General features: G+C 40.9%; 3 protein-coding genes across 7 annotated transcripts in view; 2 read left to right on the top strand and 1 right to left on the bottom strand.

Moving 5' to 3' along the window:
* Positions 1-1,187: 1,187 nt before the first annotated feature.
* On the top strand, positions 1,188-8,660 carry LOC105186783 (retinal homeobox protein Rx3). 3 transcript variants are annotated; one of them, XM_025303157.1, is made up of 4 exons: positions 1,188-1,539; positions 2,751-2,885; positions 5,797-6,038; positions 6,465-8,660. In XM_025303157.1, exons 1-4 carry the CDS (start codon positions 1,456-1,458, stop codon positions 6,754-6,756), a joined length of 753 nt encoding a protein of 250 aa, XP_025158942.1. In that variant the 5' UTR covers positions 1,188-1,455; the 3' UTR covers positions 6,757-8,660. The 3 variants fall into 3 exon arrangements, with proteins under 3 accessions (XP_025158942.1, XP_025158940.1, XP_019698598.1); XM_025303155.1 differs by having other exon boundaries at positions 1,193-1,539; positions 5,737-6,038; XM_019843039.2 differs by having other exon boundaries at positions 1,196-1,533; positions 5,737-6,038.
* Positions 8,661-10,656: 1,996 nt separating this feature from the next.
* On the top strand, positions 10,657-12,543 carry Surf1 (surfeit locus protein 1). Of its 2 annotated transcripts, none has more exons than XM_011147221.3 (5): positions 10,657-11,122; positions 11,362-11,483; positions 11,583-11,780; positions 11,880-12,050; positions 12,233-12,543. In XM_011147221.3, the coding sequence occupies exons 1-5, from the start codon at positions 10,919-10,921 to the stop codon at positions 12,444-12,446; spliced, it is 909 nt and encodes a 302-aa protein (XP_011145523.1). In that variant the 5' UTR covers positions 10,657-10,918; the 3' UTR covers positions 12,447-12,543. The 2 variants fall into 2 exon arrangements, with proteins under 2 accessions (XP_011145523.1, XP_011145524.1); XM_011147222.3 differs by having other exon boundaries at positions 10,936-11,126.
* A 2,042-nt stretch (positions 12,544-14,585) lies between these two features.
* The window catches only part of Gs2 (glutamine synthetase 2), a 31,102-nt gene continuing 22,369 nt past the window's right edge, over positions 14,586-23,318 (bottom strand). For both annotated transcript variants that reach the window (XM_011147220.3, XM_011147218.3), the window contains exons 2-4: positions 18,833-19,023; positions 17,238-17,686; positions 14,586-16,670 (exon numbers count right to left, since the gene is read on the bottom strand). In XM_011147220.3, coding sequence (XP_011145522.1) covers positions 16,194-16,670; positions 17,238-17,686; positions 18,833-19,016 — 1,110 coding nt within the window. In that variant the 5' untranslated portion in view covers positions 19,017-19,023 and the 3' untranslated portion in view covers positions 14,586-16,193. The remainder of the gene's footprint in view (positions 16,671-17,237; positions 17,687-18,832; positions 19,024-23,318) is intronic.

The raw sequence follows: 23,318 nt of genomic DNA on the forward strand, positions 1-23,318 counted from the left end.
ATATATACGACTACTTACATATATGTATGTACACGGTGAACTAAAAGAAAGTCACGCTTTTTCGGAGCTACGTGTGTTGCTAATTGAACTAGAAAAAAGAATACTAGTTGTTTTGATTTCAAATTATTTTTTTTAATTGACAAACGATTGTATGCATGTGAAAGTTCGGCGGCTCGAGCGGATTAAAATGAAGTCCTTTGGAAACGCAGATAAATAGCGAGAATTTGTTTTGCGATTAATTTCATGCGAATATCAATACTAAATGCGAAATGAATACTTCTCTCTCTCTCTTTTTCTCTCTGAAAGATTATAATATTCAAATATTATAATATTTAAATATTATAATCTTTCATTAATTTATTGAAACGTTCTCACTCACACATACACACACACACGATTACGTTTAAATCAGCGATGAAATACGTAGTCAGGAGAAAGCGACTTCCGCTACACCCGGTGTACGTGTGTATGCACTTACGTCATGTTTAAAGCCTATCGATGATCGATGCCACCACCTGCGTCCCGATAGCGTCCTCGATACCGTTTTCGAGGTTTCGCCCCAGAAGTCGAAGAAAACTACCTTCGCCAAGCGATCGAGCTTATTTCCGCGTTCGAAAAAACGAAGACGCGGGAGAGAAGAATCCGACGGAAGAGCCAGCGGAGGACGAAGAAGACGCAGAAGAAGAAGAAGAAGAAGAAGAAACGCGGAAAAAGAAGAAGAAGAAGGATAAAAACACACACACACACACACACACACACATACACATATATCGAAGGGAGGAAGAGGGACGACGGGGAGAGAAAACGGATAAAGCGCGAACGGAACGCGGGCGAAGAATGACGAAGAAAGAGCAAAAGCGAGGACGGCAAGAGGAAGGAGGGTGAGCGGCGGGGACATCGCGGAGACTACGCGGGGAGGGAGGATGAAGAGGACAGAGGAGAGCGAGCAGAGGGAGAGAAGAGAAGAGGGTTGCAGACCGCGATTTAGCGGATTTTCAACGTAGCTGCACCGTCGCGGAGGGGTGTGTGCGATTCTTAACGCGGCGGAACCGCCCCCAGTGGCAACGCGGCCAATGGCGCCGCGCAAACCAGCCACCCCTGATGCGCGAGCTCGAGGCTCACGAACGAGAAGGTTGCTCGTCTCCTCTCTCTCTCTCTCTCTCTCTTTCTCTCTCTCTCTCTCTCTCTCTCTTCCTCCCCCCTCACCCTCCTCGTTCACCCTTCGCCGCTCTCTCACCCTTCGTCGGAACGAGGCGACAACTCGCGGCAGTGCTCTCGCCATGTTCGCGCCGAGCGAGCAACCCGTCCTGCGACAGTGAGGATCTCCGCTGGAGTCGCCAGTGGAGTCGCCGAGGAGAGTCGCGCGTCGTCCTCTTCGTCCTTTACGCACAACCCCGCGCACGAGACCGGTCAAGGTAGCGCCGCGGGACTTGCCGCCGTGGCCGCGTTCTCCCCATGGCGGGCCCGTACTTGTCGCCTCTCGGACCCCAGGCCGATCTGCTCACCGAGTACATGTTCGGTCGTCGTCGTCAGGTCAGTGTACGTTTCTCTTCTTCTTGTACTCGTTTCTATTAAGAGTTATAAGCGACGCCCGGGTGTTGATCGGCCGCGCCGCGCGGTCTCGGTCCCTCGCGGGATACCAACCGTTCTCCACTTTTTGAAGAACGGCTTCCTTATCAGTTTCGTTAATAATGGCTTCATTGATACTCGAATAGTCGAACCGTACGAGTACTCGAGTGTTTTGTACGTTTTAGCAATGAAAGTTTGATAGCGCGATGAAATCTGGATGAACCTCACGCGGAGGTCGAAAAGCGCGCTGGTGATTCTGATGGAACGTTTTGTGCGTAAAAGGACGCCTGTATCATCAAAATTGAGATAAACGTCTGATATTTTATTAAGGTAATGCAGAGGGAATAAAATTTCAGAGCGAACATTCGCTTTTGATTATTATTTAGTCGAATAATATCGTTAAATACAAATTGTAATAATCGCAAGATGTTAAATGGAATCTTATCCGATGAACGAAATATTGCAATTAAGATTGAATACTTTTCTACCTTTATTTTTTAATTAATTAATGTTTATAATAGTTGTTTATACGAGTAGCATCCGGGCATTAAATATACACCGTAACAATCGCAAGGATATACTAAATCTAATTCTATCCGGCGAACTAAATATCTCGTTAAAATTGAGTCACAATTAATGATTTTTTACTTTTATTCCTGAAGAAAATTATCGTCAAATTTATTTCATAGGGAGTGACAAGTCAATATTATTGAGTTACAGGAGATAATTGTACAGGTTTCTCGTATAATGTTACGAAAAATAAAGAATTTATATTTTTTTTTAGTTTGCGAATCTGCAGGGAAATTTTGACATTAGCTTTCTGTAATCTTTGAGACGAAAAAGCAAAGTATCCTACTTCAAATTTACTCAAATTCTTTCGACTCTCCGCATTCTCTTTGATTCGTCGTCATAAGTGGAGGAGAAATAATCACGGGTATATCATTTAATTCGCATATCTTCTCCTTTCTCTCTGACACACTTTTTTTACATGCAAAATGTCGCGGGCGCTAATGAAAAAATATTACCGCACCTCCGATATGACATATCGGAGATGATACCGTAATTGAGTAGACGACGAGTAATTTAACAGCCGTAATTTATCGAGATTACGGTACGTACAGCGGGGCTTTGACGTTTCATGGCGTGTGTAATAGTCGAATCCTTGTGACTTTTTCAAGCAGAGACGCAATCGGACCACATTCACGCCGCAGCAGCTTCAGGAACTGGAGTCCCTCTTTCAGAAGACGCATTATCCCGATGTTTTCCTCAGAGAGGAAGTCGCGCTTCGGATATCGCTCTCGGAAGCACGTGTACAGGTGAATCTACCATGCGATATCTCATCGATTTCGCTCTTTAGTAGTGTTATTCTCGGCTCCTGCCTCGATTCTTCCTCTCTCTCTCTCTCTCTCTCTCTCTTCTCTCTCTCTCTCTCTCTCTCTCTCTCTCTCTCTCTTCCTCTCTCTTCCTCTCTCTCTCTCTTTCTCTCTCTCTCTCTCTCTTTCAAATGATCTCGCGTCTCGTAAGAAGAAAGTTGCCGAGCGCTTATATATTAACGCTTATCACAAACGCGAATATTAACGCGAAGATTAACCCTTTGATTAACCCTTTCTTACATCGAATCTCAATATCGCATTTCGCGTTTCGCACTACTTATATATATATATATATATATATATATATATATTCTATAAATCAACGTTTTATTCATTAATAATATACGATACAATTAACGATATAGATATATTAGTACGAATATGTTGTTGCATCAGTTAATTACCGAAACGCAAACTACGCGCTGTGGTCGCGTAAGTAAATGAAAATTCCCATTTAAAAAAAAAAAATGGAGAATAAATTTGAAAATTTGCAGTTGAAAGAGTCAAACTGCAAATGTTTTTTGCTTAAACGTAAGGCATTTTCCGATTTTGTCGAAAAGTGTTGATTGACAAACGTCGCGATTCAACGGTGAATTTCAATTTAACTGGCAATGTTTAATTAAAGATCGTTCGTGGCGGAGCGATCTTTAAGGCGATTGGAGATACTCTTCAGTTTAGTATTTCACGGCTCTCATGGCGAATTTAGACATTCTCGATTCCACTGCTCGGTAGGTAGGTAGGAAGACAACCCTTTTATCTGGGAAACTATTCGAGATAAAAGCCAATGCCCGCCTTTGCCTGCCTGGCAACCAAAGGGCTAAGAAAACTTGCAACCTCAAAATCTGCGAAACCAGCGAGCTCCCAACGGATTACCTCATTCCCTAAAACCGTTCACTAATTAAAGCCCGAATAAACTATTTACGGGAAACACGCGCGGTCCAGCCTCATTCGCTTTCCGAGTGCGCTTGGGAGTTTAATTAACCAGTTAACGATCGCAATTTATTTCCGCGGTATCCAGCTTTCCATTGGTCGCTGTTATTTCGTGTGTAAACGCGATACAAACGTGTAAAATATTACCGTTCACAACGAGGCATCGACGAGAACACGAATCTAAATGCGAAATGAAATGTCGGATTAATATATTTCTTTTTTTCTTTCCTCTTCTTGTAATTTCAAACGCAATTACGAAAGCGTTCGTGATTGGCAGCAGTTTTTAATCAGTCCAGATCGAGTAGAAGTTCTTTGCATTATTGCAATATCGCAGAAATGCGCGAATTACATGACTAACTTATTCAACGATTGATCAAACGATATCGCGAAGTGCAAGCAAAATCAAATTGTCTCATCGCGTTAAAGCGTACATTAGAGAAAAAGAAATTTCCACTTCGCTCAACTTAATCCGTCAATTTGCAACATAAAGAGCCGTTATCGCATAAACAAAGCGGATTGGTATCGTCTGTAATCGGCGGGGATTTACATTTACAAAGATCGCGGGACGTTCAAATCTCCTAATGATATTGTGTGTGTGTATGTGTGTGTGTGTGCGCGTGTATGGAGTACGAGTTACTCAATCAGTCACATTGTTGTGACGCGATGCAGATTGTCCGATCGGTTGATTTCCTCGTCGGGAGCGATCGCGGAAATATCAGGGCGGAATACGAGACGACTTTTCAATCAAGTCGTCTTGCGCGCAGATGTCTCGAATTCATTAATGATATTAGAACACGAACAAAACTGCTCGACTCGATCGTATCACAAAGGCGCCGTGCGTACATCTGGCTGCGATAGCGGCTATTACGCGCGGGCCATTGTGCGAAAACGATTAGGCGAACGCTGATGAAACGAGCGGGGCGAAGCTGCCGCTGTGCAGCGGGCACGTACGGGCGCGAGAAACTCGGAAGTTCGGCAAGTAAATTCGATTAGTGTTTTCGAGCCTCCTCAGCCGCGAATCTCCGTGCAAAAGGGGTAAAAGGGAAGCGTAAAGGGGGACGTCTGGTAATTGGCCGCCGGTAATATGCCGCCGCCGTCGCCGCCGCGGACTGCTCGCAAGTCGTAGGCGCTTCGATGTCACAGCGCGGTATAATTAATTTCTTAGATCGCGCGATAATTAATTTCTTAGATTTCTTAAATTACTGTCTTTCACAATTTAATGTCTTTCGGGTATCTCCAAGAGAAAATGTCTAGAGTGCGATATGGTTAATTTCTTAGAATACGTTCAGAAGAGACTTTGTTGGGATGCGGATACAATTAATTTTGTGGAATGTGTTTAGAAGAAAAAATCTTGGAACGCGCGCGCGCGTGTATGTGTGCGTGTCTGTGTGCAATAAAATTAATTTCTTTATATAATTAATGGATATTTTAGACTAAACTGTCCATTACCTATTCAAATTTTGCGTTAGTCGATTATTATAGATGCAAGTGATACAAAAAAGAAAAAGAAATGTAACCGTTTGCGAAGATGATGAACGCGATCGAATCGGCGATTCGACAGCGTCGAAGCATCAAGCGTCCCGAATGCGCAAGGTAGAAGAATAATCTTTATTGGTGTAGTGAATACCAATGAAGGAAACTCGCCAGTCGGTCGTGGGCGATGTATCGGGTGCGCAGAAAATCGGAAACGCGAACGGTGCCGTTCGCGTGTTCGAGCTCCTCCGGGATCATTCGTGATCCCGTCGTTTTTAGTCCCTTAGTCTCACTTAATCGTTCGTGACGTTCGCCATTTTCTCGCCCCGCGGTGGTGGTCGAGGGGGCGGAATCACGGCAACGATCGGTCAGGTCAGCGGTTCCTCCGCAGGTATGGTTTCAAAACAGACGGGCAAAGTGGAGAAAGCAAGCTCGGTTACAATTGCTGCAGGACGCGTGGAGAATGCGATGCTTGGGTTTAGGGAGCGCCACTCCGCTGCTGCTCGGCCGACCGCCCCCCGTGAGTCCTGGCGGCCTCGAGAGGACCGCCGACGCCGCCTCGACCTCACCGTCGTCCTCGTCGGGAGCGAACCTCGCGAGCTCGCCGACAGCGAACGACAAACTAGCCGAGGCCGGCGGTCCTGTGCCGCCCGCGGTCTGCAGGGACTTCAGGATCTTGCCGCCGCCACCGGGGTGAGAAATTTGTCGAGCATTATTTTCACTATATAAAGCCTACCATTTAGACGCTTTCAACGTTTCTTTTCTCTCGACGAATGTTTCCTCCGAACAACACACCCCTACACGCAAAGCCAACAATACTCTGAAAGTTTTGAGCCCGAAACAAAAGCGACATCTTTCCATTGAAGTAGAATCGAAGTGCTCAAATCAAATTCAAGGGGAACACTTGACGCTAATCGATCAAAATCCCACGAGGACGCGAGGATCGCATCGACCAGTATCGATTCTTACCTTTGCACGCGCTGAGAGACTTTTACGCCCGAGAAGGAAATCTCTGGAGATAAATAAAAACTTTCCGCTCTTTTCAATCTCGATCGATTCTCACCGACTCGAACTTCACAAGCTTCCCGTATCTAATCCAAGACAATCGCGGGTTCACAGATACTCGGTATCTTGCGACAAATCACCCGACAGGATGAAATGTCGATGCGCCACGCCGCCGCGGATCTGCGCGAGTCCTGTGGATCGGAGTGACATCCTGGCGACGAGGGAGCGGCCGCAAGAGGCTGAAATGGACCTCACCCTGAAGGGACACCATCACGCGACCACCAGGCATCCGCCGGTCACGACGCTCTTTCATCATCTGTCGAGTAATCCTCAGCAACAACAGGATGTCACAGCGAGCATGGACGAGCCGCTGGACGTCACTCTGAACAGCGGCAAGAACAACTGAGCCACCAGCTGTGAGGTGAATTCACTCTGAACGATGGAGACGGTGCACGACGTCGGTCGGTCTTTTTTTACCTTGAGATGCGTTTCCTTCGAGTTATCTTCTTCATCCGATTTAAAGCCAAAATTTCGAATCGTCCTTACGGACGAATTTCCGTATGGATCAAAAATGAATTCTTTTTATAGGTTTATAGGAACTTGATTTTATATAGAAATTTATGCATCTAAGGTTTTACAATCGCCGAGAATTCTAATTACGGCCACGTCGTCGGACATTACAACGTGGATATCGCGATACTTTATATAGTTATATATTTTATCTCGTTACACTTATTGTATATTGAGCGAGAATGCAATTTAGCGGTGCATTTAAGGTATCGGGAATATCTAACGGGTACCGTCTTCTCACGCACGATTGTAACATCGGGTGGTGTGTGCGCGCGTGTATGTGTGTGTGTGTGTGTGTGCGTGTGTATGTGTGTGTGTGTATGTGTTTAGTGATTCCGCGTTGCAGATTGTAATGATTCAGAATGAAGTATTTTTAAAGCAATATTTTATAACGACAGACACACACGTACACAAACACATTGATTAGACACTAAATATCTTCCACAATAAGCGATCTGAAAGTACTCATAATTTACATACAGAATAGATATATCGACGAGTGATCGGTCATCATCAAACAATTATTATGAGAAACAATTTATTATTACTGAATCTGAATTATTTGTTATCCGTAACTTATGATTATTCGCAGCAATTTTAATATTCTCTTTCTATAAATGCTTTCGAATCATACACTCTCACACGCAAAATTAGCAAATTTACTTTTACAGATTTAAATTTCAAGCGTAATCAATATCTTTATTCGGTGAGAATATCAAAGTCCGACGGTACTTTTTAGCCGGTCATTTCTTGATGCATCTGTCGTACGAAAATCTCTCATCCCACGTTTGGAGAATAAAATTAAGGGAGAGATCTTCTCGCGAAAGATATTTATATCCTCTATACGTGAGTTGCGAAAACACCTGCGTGCGTTTGTTAAACGACGACCTTAATGTAAAAGAAAGCAACAAATGTTAATCTTCGTTTGATTATTAAGTTAACTGTTAAGTTTAATTTTATTTTGAATTCTCATATTAAAATATACCGTTTTGCAAGTAACGTGTACCCTTATTATTAAATAATGAGAAGTACACAGCTCTTTCAGCTCTTCAGGCAAAGAATGTAATGTTACGAAATACGTAGTTACAAAACATTGTTCAGTTCTATTCGTCAAGTACATATATCATCTTCGTAGAGAAATTACCATTTATTATTAACACTCTGTAGAGAAAATTGAATAATATTTCGTATATAATAAGAGGAAAGAACTGAAAGAGGATTCAGTGACAAAAGTGCAAATGATTTTTGTTGTGCAGTGAAGTCGTGTCATAGTGAGAATTTTCAGAACTGAGATCATAACATTGGTTAAGATCGAACTTCGCCAACTTGTGAGTCGTCCTTATTTATTCTCTCGGTGTATGATTTTCATGTGTAAAAATTTTTGGAGAAGGTAGACGAGCGTTACGAGAGAGAGAACGCGTTTCTGTACAATAAATAATGTAGCAGTTTCGATTGACACGTTTCGCGACGATCGACGACGATTAATCGAGGAAATAACCTTCGTTACGTGTCAAGACGTTTGGATTTTTGAAAAATCTACGATGTAAGATATCCGCTACGCTAATTTGTACGTATGACTATAAATATTATTTAAAATGCATTTGTGCATCTACCATTTCGCACCTGCGTATGCGACATGACGACTGAGAATAAAGAGTACTCTAAAAAAAGAGACTCTTTCATCAGTTGTTATGCTAGAGTTTTTGATAAGAAACCTCGAAGTGTTAATGCTCTGTAAATAGATCTATAATTATAATTTATATATAAATAAATAAATATATATAAATATATAAAAATATGGCAATTAAAATTTAGGATATATATTTGTTTTAGAAATAAATATTAATCGCAAGAAATATCTTCTATTTTTAATCGCTTGAAATGCCTTCCTACCTTTAAAAATAATAAACTTGATTAAGATCGTCAATAATGTTATGATTTTTTATGTATAGCTTCCAAATTTATACTTAGAAATTAAAAACGTTATACTTTAAAATATTTCCTGAACCATTATTATTCTTGCTAAAATTATAGTTTATTAAATTTTACTTATTTTATATAATTGAAAGATTTTATCTTTAAATTTTTAAACATAAAATTTAACAGGCTATAATATTGCAAAAGATAATGATATTTTTCATATAATTTGATATATATTTATTAAAAATAATAACAATGTTATAATCTTAATATGATCTAAAAGTACTTGAATATTTTAAAAAGTACTTAAATGTTTTAAATTATTGAGTCGTAAGTTAAAAATAAATTAATGTTTGATAATTAATCGTTGATATTACTACCTCGATTTTTTTTATTGAATAAAGAAGTACTACCTCGATTCTTCGGTAAGGAAAGTGGCGGCTCGTAGTGGAAACTTTGGAACTAATGTTCAATATTTTAAATACTTTAAATTTTAATATGCTTTAACATATATTTTGGATCAAACATAAGTTTATAACAAATTGAGTGAATCATTCCCAAATAATAATAATAAATAAAAATAATAATAAATGAAAATGCGGCAAAATAACGGGTCAATATTTCTTATACACCTTATTTATATAATTATTTAGAAACGTCTAATCAGTTGTTAATCAAAATTAAAACCTTGCTTAGTTAAGACTCGTACTTTACTTTATCGGGATTTGTACTTATATCTTTATTTAAGCAAATTTATTTAATATGTTTTAACTAAATTTTTGGAAGCCGGTAAATTGTGGTTCGAATCTTGATTAAATTTTGTGGAGACTTGTAACTAAAGAGATAGATTTTAGTCGAGACTCGAACCATAAGTTGTGGTTTGAGTCTCGGCTAAAATTTACTTTTTTTAGCCAAAATTCAAATCACAATTTATGGTTCGAGTCTCGGCTAAACTTTACTTTTTTTAACCGAGATTCGAACCACAAGTTATAAGCTTATAAGCGTCAATAAAATTTAACTAAGATTCGAACCACAATTTATCGGTTTCCAAAAATTTAATCAAAATGTATTAAACAAATTTGTTTAAATAAAGAATATAACTACAAATTTCGATAAAGTAAGCTGCGAATTTTGACTAAATGAGGTTTAAATTTTGATTAACAACTGGTTAGATGTTTTTAAATAATCTTATTAATAAGGTGTATATTCTCTGAACATATTTAGTCTTGAACATTAGTTCCGAGGTTTCCGCTACGAGCCGCCACCTTCCTTACCGAAGAATGCAGGTAGTAGTACGACTCAACGATAAGTTAGACATCAGTTTATTTTTAATTTGCAACTCAATAATAAACCTAATAATGTTCTTATTTTTAATACTATGTCTTAATACTATGACTGGTCACATGTTTTTTTATTTTTATGTTTTACATTTTAATAATATATAAGCTACAAGTTTTTGTATTTAATTTTTATGATTGAAATTAATTCGTTTGTCTTTTGTAAATGATCAGACTAAAGAGGAATTTTGGCTTCAATATTAAAAAACATAATGAAAAAAAATCTCACCGCACTCTACGAGTATGCTAATTGAAGAGGAAGATTTATATTTTTAAATAATGTTAATGTTATTTGTGTGTAATGTTTTATTTATATGAATAAATTTAATAAATTTCAACAAGAATATTGACGTCTTTCTGTAAATCTCTGTTACTCAGTTGACCATGCGGAAAGAGATTGACGTTAATCTAACTCAATAATCTAACTAATAAATGATAAATAAATAACTTAATGGCAAATAAATTTGTTTATTAACGAGTAATACAATTTGGCAGATCAATAGACTTTTACTTTCAAATATTATGACTCGATAATATCGTAGATAGTATATCGGAAGATCCATGATTTATAACCTAAATATCTTAATGTTCTTGTGAAGGATACATCAGCTGATCCTCTCAGCTGCTCAAGATAGTGTGAACATTGTTGACAGAATGATATTTTTCATATAATTATGACAATCGCTTATAACTGAGAACGTAAAATTTTATTTCTCGAATTTGGATAATTGAACGTCAAACATGAATTTAATAATTGGAAGAATGTTCGAACGTTTGAAAAGTACAAAGTATGTGCTTGATAGGAAAGCACGCGTTTTACTTTTTGGTAGTATGAATACACAAGCTAGATGTAAAAGTACGATGACAAGACCTAAAAATGTTATAATACAGAATAAATACCAACGAGAGGACATGGACATTGGACTTTATGGATATAGCTTGTTGGCAAGTAATGCTACAAACAAATATGATTATAACTTACAATTTATCATACAAATTGTGCACATTACATTACAGTAACAAGTTTGTATCTTAAGCCAGATAAAGATTTGCGAATCAAACTGTATCTACCAGTTATATACATATAATGTGCTATCTATATCTTTAAATCAGAAAGCAACCATTTGACTTTATTAATAAAATATGTAAGTTTATTTTTACTTGTTATAATTTACTCAATATAGGCTGTACCCATTGTTACTTTTGGACTTGGTACATGGCAAATCAAGAGGTGGCGGTGGAAGTTGAATCTAATAGACAATCTGGAGAGACGTACCACAGCTGAGCCTATCGATCTACCATTAGAGTAAACTTGCAATATTCACTTAAAAATCTGAATTTATAAGAATTTTGTAAAATGCTATGTACTTTGAATTACAACTGCTTGACAAGTATATTCTTTCAGTCTATATGAATTAGATGATAAGGAATACTATCGTGTTAAGGCAAAGGGAAAGTTTATATATGAAAAGGAATTCCTGATGGGACCTAGAAGCCTTATCGTAGATGGACAAGCAGTGAGTGAAAAAGGTGGTGGTGTATTTTCTGGCAAATCAAGCACAGGATATTATGTGATTACACCCTTCAAGCTAGAGGATCGCGAGTAATTATTTGCTTTTTTCTCAAAACTGGTTCATATGCAGAGAGCAATTATATTACCCTAACATTGCTTAATTCTACCTTATGACACTAATCATTTCAGCTTGACTATTATGGTGAATCGTGGATGGATCCCTAGAAATGCACGTTCTACATACAAACAGGAAAATAAGATTACAGACTCTATGGAAATCATCGGCATTATTAGAGCCAATGAAAAACGACCGCCATTCATACCTTCCAATTCTCCCGCGAGTGGAGTCTGGCATTTCAGGTAGAATTCAGATCTAACACTCCCTTTTATTAAAAAAAAAAGATAGAATAATCTATTTATATTATTGTATTATATACGCTCGCAAAATTATTGACTTATATAATTATGCTTTGGATCACTCGCGTAATCAATCAGTATTAATAATTGTGAATAATGCTAGTTTGCACACTCCTGTGTTTCAGAGATTTAAAAGCGATGGCGAAGGTGGCAGAAGCCGAGCCTGTGTATATAGAATTATCGGCTGGTTACGGCGTACCCAATGGCCCGATCGGCGGCCAGACGAGAGTAGTTTTAAGAAATGAGCACATAAGTTATATAATCACTTGGTACGGACTATCCGCCAGTACAGCATATATTTGGTATCGATATTTTATACAGAAATTGCATGTCATATAGTCGCGTTTCTCACAGAGTGACATGTTCCTCTAGTATATATACACATGATGTATAAAAAGAGTATGGAAATATAATTCTAGATACTCTTCTACACGTAGTTCGTAATATACTTTATTTCATAAACATAACAAGTGCGAGTATACTCCATTTCGCAGAGATGTCGTCTAATTGCTCCCCCGCAGGGCAAAAAGCGTCCACCGATCTCTTTTTTCGCGCTACCGTTAGCAACAACAATAACAACAATGATAATGATAACGATGTCTGATAATAGCGATTTTCACAGATCGCTAAATTAACAGAGCCGCCCACGATTGATTATGGTATACACAATTTACTTCAACGAAGCATTTAGCATAAAAAATACCTTTATACAAATATGAAAATATACAATATACAAGTTACATTGATTTCGTGTATATTCGTATATATATATATATATATATATATATATATACTACAATATAATATATATATAATTATATATTATACACAACCATATAAAAATAAAAGAACTATAACATATATATAATGTTAATAATAGTAATAATAAATTTATAATCACGATATAAGAGTCTAATAATAATAATAATAATAATAATAATAATATATATATATATATAAATCTGATAATTATAACGATATTTAATGAGATAGAACGACAATGTATTCACATTTACATAGTTTAACGAGCACATAGTATATAGTTTAGTTCGCTGCGTTGCATCTTCGGCTGCTATTACATATAAGTCACATTAGAATGCTCGTGCAAGGCTTTCTCGGTGTGTGCAAAGGCATACTGTCAAAATCAAAATGATACAACATAAAGACATTTTTACACCAAACATATAAACCTGAACGTTAATCAAGAGTGGGAAACAAAACAAATCTACTTGTTAAAAGCTCGCGATTACGCTCGAAGAGTCGCATTTATAATTTATATCTTTTATATATGTACAAGTTTTTTTTTATATTTACGACAGGCAGTTGAGATATCTTGTTGTATTAATTCTTTAATATTAAATTACGCACATTAGGGATTACCCTTTCATGTTTACAATTGTACAATGTGAAAATTTTAAACCGTATTTTAATAATTTCTAACAGTGTTTAAAACTACTTAAACACGTGATTTCTCCTTCGCCCCTCTCTCTCTCTCTCTCTCTCTCTCTCTCGATCGATCGATTGATCGATTTCGAATCGCTATTGTTTCGTTGCGCCTAGGGAAATCCGGAGTCTCGATGGAATTTCATTCTCGTTGGTGTTCATTACGACGGAATTCGTGCGCAATATACTGCGCAATTATGAGGCAGAACATTCTTATACTTTATTGTCGCGATATCGATGCAATGTCCGTACAAATGCATCGATATAAGCATCGCTGGTATGTGTAAAATCCGTCCTGCGGGAGGTATAGAAAAAGCATTCCTGTGTACAGATTTTTCATCTATATGCGAAGTGTTCCGGGAAGAAGGTGTATACCGGCGAAGGAATTCCAATTTTTAGGAGGCATGCAAAGAATTGGCCTCTCGTCAGCGAAAATTTTACCTGAGACAACACACCACTTGTTGCAATTTAATTTAATTCATTTTTATACACACTAGGTCGACGAGTCGTCAGTGTACAAACAAGGAAAAATCATCGGCCACATAATTTCGTCGGAGAGATACAATAATTGAAGTAACTCTTAATTACAGCACCGGGAGCTTAATACAAAAAGTCTCCGTTATTTTGTTGTATTTACAGATATGATAAAAAATCTCTCATACACGTCAACAACAAGATAGTATATATAATAGTCGAGGCTTCATTAAAATTTAATAAATCTAAGAGAATAATGGAAAGATAAAATTTCTTTATTTAATAACTGGTCATATTACTGGTAATATTATTATATTATATATATATATATATATGTGTATATATAATTCTCTAAAATTTAACATTGATCGCGCCTCCGACAAAATTCTCGCTTTGGCAACGGTCGGCACACCTTTCTTTTCAGAGACACTGCGATTGTACATTGTATATACGACTCTATAAAATTGGTTTTATCCTTAAAATTAATAAACTTACGAGATACGAAACAATAAACTTTCTCCCTTTGTCTTAACTGTATCAATTGCACTAATTTGTTAGATATTTGCTAAGTATACTGCTTCATGCGACGTCGCGTCGCGTGCGCGGAGACAAGTCGAAGGCAAGTTGCGAATCGATCGTCTCTCGCGCTCCAAACTGATTTCTTCCTCTTTCTCTCTCCCTCTCCCCCTCTTCTTCCCTCTTTTTCACTCGCTTTTATTGATCCCACGTGCGCATTACTAAGGTTAGATAATTACATTTTCGCATTGTACTATATTATCAATAATGACCTGCAATTTCGCTATATCCGCGACCGCAATCGAGGCTCGTCGCTCCCACGCGGTCCATCCGAGCGTCTCAAGCGCCCGATGGCATCGATGATCGACGCTCAGCGAATTTAAACGAAGAGCGAGCGTTGACTGATACTGACAAGGCGTCGTTCTTCGTTTGTGCGAATAAAAGTGTCGACGTTCTCATCGAACCCTCTCATACACCCTATCATTGTAATATCACTATCATACTCGCCACCCTCCTGATAAAAGCGTGCGCGTTTATTGATTAAATGGGCACTTCGTGACCAAATCTTTTCAATTATATATAATAATTTAAATCAATGTATAATGTTAATAATTACAATTATAATTACATTTCCTTTCATTTACACCGTATTTTTCGATCGAGCAATAAAATTAAAAAATCTTATTGTTTCCCTTCCTGATTCCAATTTTATTCTCAAGTCATCCTTCGCATTTATACTTACCGGTTGCATACAAGATCGGACGCCAAATGTTTCACCTTTAGATATTTATATCAAACGCGATATTCGACGTTAAACTCGGAATCAGGTATTATCTCGCTTGGAACAATTAAACGCGACACTAAGAGGGGCCTTGCTGTTCGACCGACGAAGATCCCTGCGATCTTCGCATCAAACGATATGAAGTTTAAAGTTCATACTTAGCGTTAAAGCGCGCCATCAGGTAGATCTGCTTGCGGACTCGTGATTTTCACGTGGCAAGAGAGCTGTGAGAAGTTCGATGTAGTATCAAACGGTAGCGCTCCAGGCTCGCATTTATACCCGAGATGCGAGCTTGGCTATGTACATGTACATTGAGAGAAAAAGTAGCGGAATCAGCGAGACTTTGCTAAAGTATTCGAGGAAACGTTCAGCTTCATTAGACGAACATAGATACGATTGCTGTGATGAGCTACCGATTGATTCACTACTTCGGAATTTTAGTAACTACGTTAACGCAACTGTATCGTTCATCTGTCTAACGGCCATAAAATTTTGCCAATCCGACCGCTCTTCTTTCTCAATGTAATTCGGCAGCAGGTTTGACGTTGATCGAACACGATTTTGCCTCGGCGGACCTCCCGTTTTCGTATACTCAAGCCACGTGTCTCATCCAGGGAGCTGTTAAACTCCGTATTCGAAACCTCACTAGCGTCCTCAAGCAGATCCACCGCTGCTTGTCATTAACATCATTATTCTGAATATATCGACAAGTTAGTTCTACAGTTTTATAGTTAATTGTACGCTCTCCAGGTGTGTGCGGGTGTGCGTGTCGATCCGTATGACATGTATGTCTGCTTGTATGCGTCTGTGTATGTGTTTTGTGTTTTGTGTGTATGTGTCCCTCACGACGTCCGCTATCGACTACGGCTTTATTATTCGTTGAGCACGCAGGTGCGAACCAAGGCATCGCAGACAGAGTAAGGGTCGCAGTTGCTGCTGGGCCTTCTGTCCTCCAGGTAGCCCTTCTTGTCCTCGGCGACGCCGCGCGGTATGCGGATGCTGACGTTGCGGTTGGCCACGCCGGCGCTGAAATCGTGGATGTTGCTGGTCTCGCACTTGCCGGTCAGCCTGCGCTCGTTGTCCTTCCCTCCGCGCGGGTCGTACGCCTGGATGTGCCTGAGGTGCTGCTTGCTGAGCTTGTCGATCGCCTTCTCGATCTCGGCGATGCCGTTATCGGAGCGCATCGCCTTTGTTGAGAAGTTAGTGTGAGCACCGGCGCCGTTCCATGAGCCGTCCACCGGTTTCGGGTCCAACGTGACGATCACGCCGTATTCCTCGGCAATGCGGTGTAGGATGAATCGGGCGACCCACAGGTCGTCGCCGGCGTCGATGCCCGTGCATGGTCCCACCTGGATCCATAGGTAAAGAAAGATATGATAATAATTCACCATGAGTGCAAATGAGTGCAATTCATTTTCTTTTACATCTCAAATTTTGTGGTGCGGGGAGATACTAGATCTGGCTTCCGGCCTGAAGCTACGTTTTTTATAGATTCTCTTCGTTGAGCAGTCTGTTTTCATTTAATTCACTACATTCGTTTCATGAACATTTCAGTTTGCTTCATCAGGGAGAGGAGCAACTTAACTACTGACTTGATGAGTACCCTTCTCTCCTTGATGAAGTGAACTGTTACTGATGAAATGCTCACGCAACATGCCAGATCTAGCATTCTCCTGCCCGGGGAGGATGTCTAGGAGATTATCCAGTGTATGAATCTCGGGTTGAGCAAATTATGAATACACGCAGAATCCGAGCAAATTACATTTCTGTTGAAACACGGCTCTCGGAATTGGATTCCCGGCGAAGCGAAGTTCTTGCGCTCTCGGATGAAATTATCAATTATCAAATTAAACTCGAGGATCTCCACGAGCGTGTCTCCGCTGATCGTCCGAATCAGGGCGACACAGATCGCTCACCTGGAACTCCCACTGCGACGGCATCACCTCAGCATTGGTCCCGGAGATCTTCACGCCGGCGTAGAGGCACGCTCTGTAGTGGGCCTCGACAATCTCGCGTCCGATCACCTTGTCGGCGCCGACACCGCAATAGTAAGGACCCTGAGGTCCCGGGAAGCCGTTCTTCGGCCAGCCCAGCGGCCTGCCGTCGAAGTCGAGCAAAGTGTACTCCTGCTCAATGCCGAACCAAGGATCCTGATCTTTGATAGCCTCCATCGCTTGATTCGCTCGATTACGTTTGTTCGATTTCGTTGGGGTCTTATCGCTATTGTAGGTATCGCAGAGCACGAGCTTGTTGTTACCGCAACGGAATGGGTCGTTGTAGATCGCCACCGGATAGAGGAATATATCGCTGTTGGCGCCATCAGCCTGGTACGTCGAGCTACCGTCGTACGTCCATGTCGGCAGGTCTACGAAGAACAATCAGGCGACACGTTAATGTTTGCTTCATTAAAAGCCACCAGCGAGTTCGAAGAGTCGTGCGCTGCTCGCAACTTTGCGAAACTGCAAACAGATTGACTTCAAGAGGAGAAGATTGACGTCAAGAGGAGAAGTGGCAAGATTCGGAAAGGCAAGATCGAGAATTTAAAGATTACACGCACAATTTTCGACAAATGGTCGTTCATCGCTTCGCGAAGTGAAGCCTTCGAATGGAGATTTTAGGCAAAGCAGAACCATATCAAAGTTCTAGAGTACGAAAAGTAACACAAATACGATATCTCCTGTCTTTGTAGGTTTCGATCGAACTCGCGCGTTGGCAGCTCGTAATTTTTCGCCATATCCTCTCAGGAAGGATGCATGAGGGAGTTAATGGAAGGATGAATATTAAGCGCAATTAGAACACAGGCGATCCGTGAGCGCCGATCCAATTTCCAACACACGTATCGCCGGCGAACGGATAATGCCATCACGTACTGGGGCGATGGATATTTGCGTCATATTTCGGAACAGCGCCGCGAGAAATTTATTCCCAATTACCCAAGTTGTTGACTACAAACGGAGTTCACTGCTCCCGCAAGGCTTCCATCTTCTGCTTAGCGTATTGCGAGATTAGATAATATTATTTCATTGACGCGAGCGTCGAGATAAACAACTTTTCGCAACTAGTACGTGGCGGCCGATAGGCGTCTGAACATTTGTTTCATCACCGCACTTTATTAGCGATGCGCATAAATTAAGGCTCGCCCTGCGGGAACGCGAGACATTCCCTGAGGGAAATTGCAATCGAAAGCAAACGCTCTTATCGCTCGAGTGAAAATGCGGAATATAAATTTCAATAAAAATCTCGCCTCGGCGAATGACGTATCATTCCGACGTGATGAAAGATAAAGTTTTACGGCGGGAAGATAAAATACTACGATGACATTTCATTAGGTATTATTGCCTGTTAATCTGGCGAGACTGCGAGTTAATTCGCAATCAACGCAAACCTCTAAAGACTCGTTAGAGAGACTTCTTGTCAAATTGTTCATGCGATCCTCAGCCGAAATTTTGTCGGAGAGACACGGATTTAGGAATTAAAAATCACACGACGCGCACACGTCGTCCCCGCTCACCGGAAGGATGTTTCGGTACGAAGTCCAAGGTCCTGGTCTTGCAACGTAATCCTTCGCCGGTACCGTCGATCCAGATGTACTTCGCTTGTATCGCATTGTCCGGCTGAGGAAGGTCAAGGTACTTTTTCAGCAGGGTTTTGTCTAACGCTGCATTCGGCGAGTCCTTCAGCATGGTGCGCGACATTGTGGTGCTGCAATGGGAAGAGAGAAAAATGACTATTGGTCATCGTCCGAGATGATTTTTCTGCCGGGACGATGATGAGAAAAAAACTCGAGAGTCAGCCATCGCCATCATCGTCACCGCTGCAACCGCAGCTGCGGTCGCGGCTCTCGTCCTCGATCGGCGGCGTGCCGCATCCACGATGCAACGTGCGGCACACACGGAGAACACAAGAGCTTTCATTGTGGTGGTGCCGTGGAAAGATAGGTGCGCCCACACGAGGCTTCACGCGCGGAGCACGCGAGCTCCGCGTGCTGGAGCGTTGGCATGGCCATTGGCGCCGGCGAAAGAGATTTTCCTCGGGATCGCGCTGAAAAGCTCGTCGAGAGAAACTCGAACTCGGCACATTCGCGAACGACCAGCTTCGGGACTTGTTGGCGGACTCTCGCGACATGACACGTTCTTTGAAAATCTAAAATTACGACCGTTCCGTGTAAGAGAAAGAGAGAGAGAGAGAGAGAGAGAGAGAGAGAGAAAGAGAGAGAGAGAGAGAGAGAGAGAGAGAGGGAGAGAGAGAGAGAGGGAAAGAGAGAGAGAGAGAGAGAGAGGGGCTTTCCCCCTACGGAAAATAGATTTTCCGCCGATATGGTGAGAGTTTTTGTATTGCAAAATGAAATGTCGTTGTGCGATTGAAAGAAATACAATAGACGTTTTAATCGCCTTCGTTGGTAGGGAGAGCTTTCATCGAGCGCGTTTGTCGAGCAACTGTCGTTAATATTTTTATATTATCTGCTATCTTATCTGTTATATTTTTCACACGTTATCTTATAGTATCTCTTTGACGGAGAGATTTCAGCAAATATAGAAACCTGACTTCTTTTCACCTCACCTCCTAATACAGAGTGATTTATTGTTTCATTAGAAAATTGGACTCAACCGAAAAGCATAATTGCGAGCAATCGCGAGGCGCTATTGATATTTCGTCAGCTGAAAGCCTGTTAATTAATAGGCTGTTTTAAAAATCATATAGTTGAAATTAAAAAACATACGTGTATCTAGATTCATTCTGCTCAATTTGCGGAATTTTACCGGTCGGCATGTTAATATCACAACACGCTTATTCACCGCACACGCTTATGTCGATGAGTTAGCCGATGGGTTAAACGATGCCGTATAAAGTCGCCGCGAGAGAGGGAGACGATCGAGCGGAAAAGTTTTCGGCAACTTTCAACTTTCGCCTCGGCAAGGCTGAATATACTTCGTTCTGTGCAGTGTCTCCGCCACGACAATTATGTAATATAATCGTTAATCGCGATCGAATGCATGGCTTCGTGACGTGCCATGTTGGAATACGCTATCTTCGATTTGTACCGATAAAGTGTACAGCGTTTCGCGGCGACTGTTTTCGACAGATAACGTTCTATTATTGCCGCAATCGATTAGCCCAGTCGTCCCATTTTTCCGTGACTATCTGTCTTTGTAACGCCGTTTTAATGTCTTCACGACGAAGACATTCTACAGGATAACCCAGAATTCGGAATGCGTTGCCTTATTTTATCTCCTGACCGATTTGGAGTTGTCTGAAGGGTGACGTCAAAGCCGCACTAACGACTGAAATTAGACCCTCAGCGAGAATGAATTAATTCGGAAGTATAAATAAAAAATGTGTGTGTATCGGCACATTAGAACACTGGATCAATCTGTATGGCTCTTCTTAATCGTTGTGTAAGAGTCGGGGAGAAAATATATAACGGCAGCTTCAAATTGACGGGTCGAGAATCAAACCCATGGACTTATCGCTTGCAAACAGCGTTGAGCACTAATCGATTGGAATTTCGGCTGAATGAGAGATAATCAAAATTAACATACGGTATAATAGCGATTGTATTTAACGATTGTTTCAATCGGTTGCTCCGCTTCGATCGATTATACATTGATTAATTATTGAATAATTTTATTAGCTGGTTAAATTATGCGTAATCGTCACGTGTGCGAAGGTTGATCAATTTTAATGATTGATTTGCCGATTGTGTCCGTCAATTTTTATAATTAAGAGACTTTCTAAGATTAATTGAGATTTATCTAATTCTCTTAATTTTCCAATTTCTTACAGCTGCAATACTCTTATATACTGAGAAAACAATTTCGTTAATGTAACTGCGTTTTCCGTCGCTTGAGCGAAATAGATCAGACGGAAAATTCAATCGTAGTAACAAAAAGATCCCTGAAATTTCTACTCAGTCGTTTGTTCTCAATTATTAATCTCAACCGAGCGTCCATACAGCTGAGCGATTTCAGGTGAATGATTTCGGTCATGGTAACAGAGATATCGTTTCTTGACACCGAAGTTTCGTCTGGTATCTCTGCAGTTGCGCAAATTGAGATTCCTCTTCCCGTGCAGTGATTGAATATACAAGAGCCTTCATGCAAATTTATCTCGAAGAGATACACCGACATTCTACGTTTATTCCGGGGAAGTTCCGCTACTAATTATTCTCATCGAGCATCGGAGATATCTCAATGAATTTTATTTTCGAAGTTAGTTATGGTCATATCTCCGACTGCTGCTTTGGCCGGTCGCACGCGTCTGGCACGGAATTATACGGAGCCCTTTGGCCTTCGATTTAGAGAGAGCCGATACCGAGTCGCCGATATCGGTCCGATGATTAGTCAGTCGGGTGTGTACGTCAAAAAGATATTTCGCTCGAATCACTTCGAAATTACATAATTAGCATCACGCTGACGTCCACGAACTTTGCGATAGAAGCGTGATCGCGATAACTTCCTTCGACCAAGCGTCGGCGTCTTTGCAAGTGGTGTTCCTAGAAATCGGCGATATCTTTTATCTAACTTCACCTCGCTCCTCGTGCAGTATTGTGTTGTTTGTCCGGAACATCTTGTTAACGGGCTACTTAAGACTTGTGCGACAAGACAAAAATCGGAAAGTGCATCGAAGAGAATTGACCTCTGCGCTCATGAAGCGATCGAGGAGCGACTTTTGTCGTGACCGGTGAACCGAGAAGACAATTACGCTTGGTGAGCATTGATCTACTTGTATAGCAATTCCGAGATAATCGCGGCCAATCGAAGGTCCGACTGCAATAACTGAACCGGCCAGTGCACTTTTTCGCGTGTCAGCCGGCCGCGGATTAATATTTATCGTCGGGCCGGCATCGACTGATCCCCTTCCTCAATGTGCGATTCGCCGCAGTAGCTCCCGCAGAAATCGAAAAAGATTTCCCGAGTCGAATCAAAGTCGGATTTTTTTCCATCACTCCTCCGCAATTTTATGTGATAAATTATTACGACAACGATTACATAAAACAACGTTCTATCAGAGAATTTGATTTTGCCGACAGTGTGCCGACGTACGTTACGTTTGACGATGATGATTGATCGATGAATTAAACGATGATATTATCGTAATTCCATTGGGACGGGAAAAAAGACGGTCCACAGAGCTCGGCGGAATTTGACAGATCGTCATATCAAAATCCACTCTATCTCGCGATAGCCAGGAATAAATTGCGCCGCCGGATCGTCGTTTCTCTCGGCGGATGACGAGTTTTCTTTCCGTGCTCTCGCACCCGGATACTCCAGTTTTCGCTTGTAATGCAATGCGTAGTGCAGAGAACAAAGGCCGAAGGATGAAAATAAGTGCGGAGGTTAATGCACTTCCTGCACAAGTCGCGCGTGGATATAGCGCGGGTGCGTTCGCGATGACGGGGGGTTCGCGACCTTTGCCCGATCTGCGTCTGTTGTTTTGCCGTGCGAGTGCCGTGCGTCGAAACGCACGTGAGCGCCCATGCGTCACGCTTGTGTATCTGGACGCGCCACGTGCGGGCCGCACGGTGATATCGTCGAAAATGAGATCATCACAGAGTGATAAACAGTTATATATGCAATTTAACTACTTCACGCGTGTGCACTCGCGTCTTTTCTTTCGTCGTGAAAAACTGTGGTATGTGGATGACTGCATGTACATACGTGTGTCTTTATTCAAATTATCACGTGACTCGATCGTGCGTCTTCTGCGAAAAGGAACGCTGAGACGACAGAAGCTTGCGTCGTCACGCTCGAAACGCCCCAACCCGTTAAATTTCCACAAGTACAAAGACGAGAGTACAAAGAAAGCTCTACTTTGTCGAATTGTGACGTTATGCCATTCTCAGTTGAATTTACAAATTAAGTGAAAATGTCATTCCGTAATGACCATGAAGACTTCTCTTCGTCGATCAATCTGTATGACGATTTGAAGGATCAACTTGGATCAATTTCTTCGCTCCTCCGCTTTCTTGATAAGGAGATATCGAAGAAAGCTTTATT

This window comes from Harpegnathos saltator, unplaced genomic scaffold (assembly GCF_003227715.2).
Source record: "Harpegnathos saltator strain DR-91 unplaced genomic scaffold, Hsal_v8.6 scaffold534, whole genome shotgun sequence".
NCBI classification, from domain to species: Eukaryota; Metazoa; Arthropoda; class Insecta; order Hymenoptera; family Formicidae; genus Harpegnathos; species Harpegnathos saltator.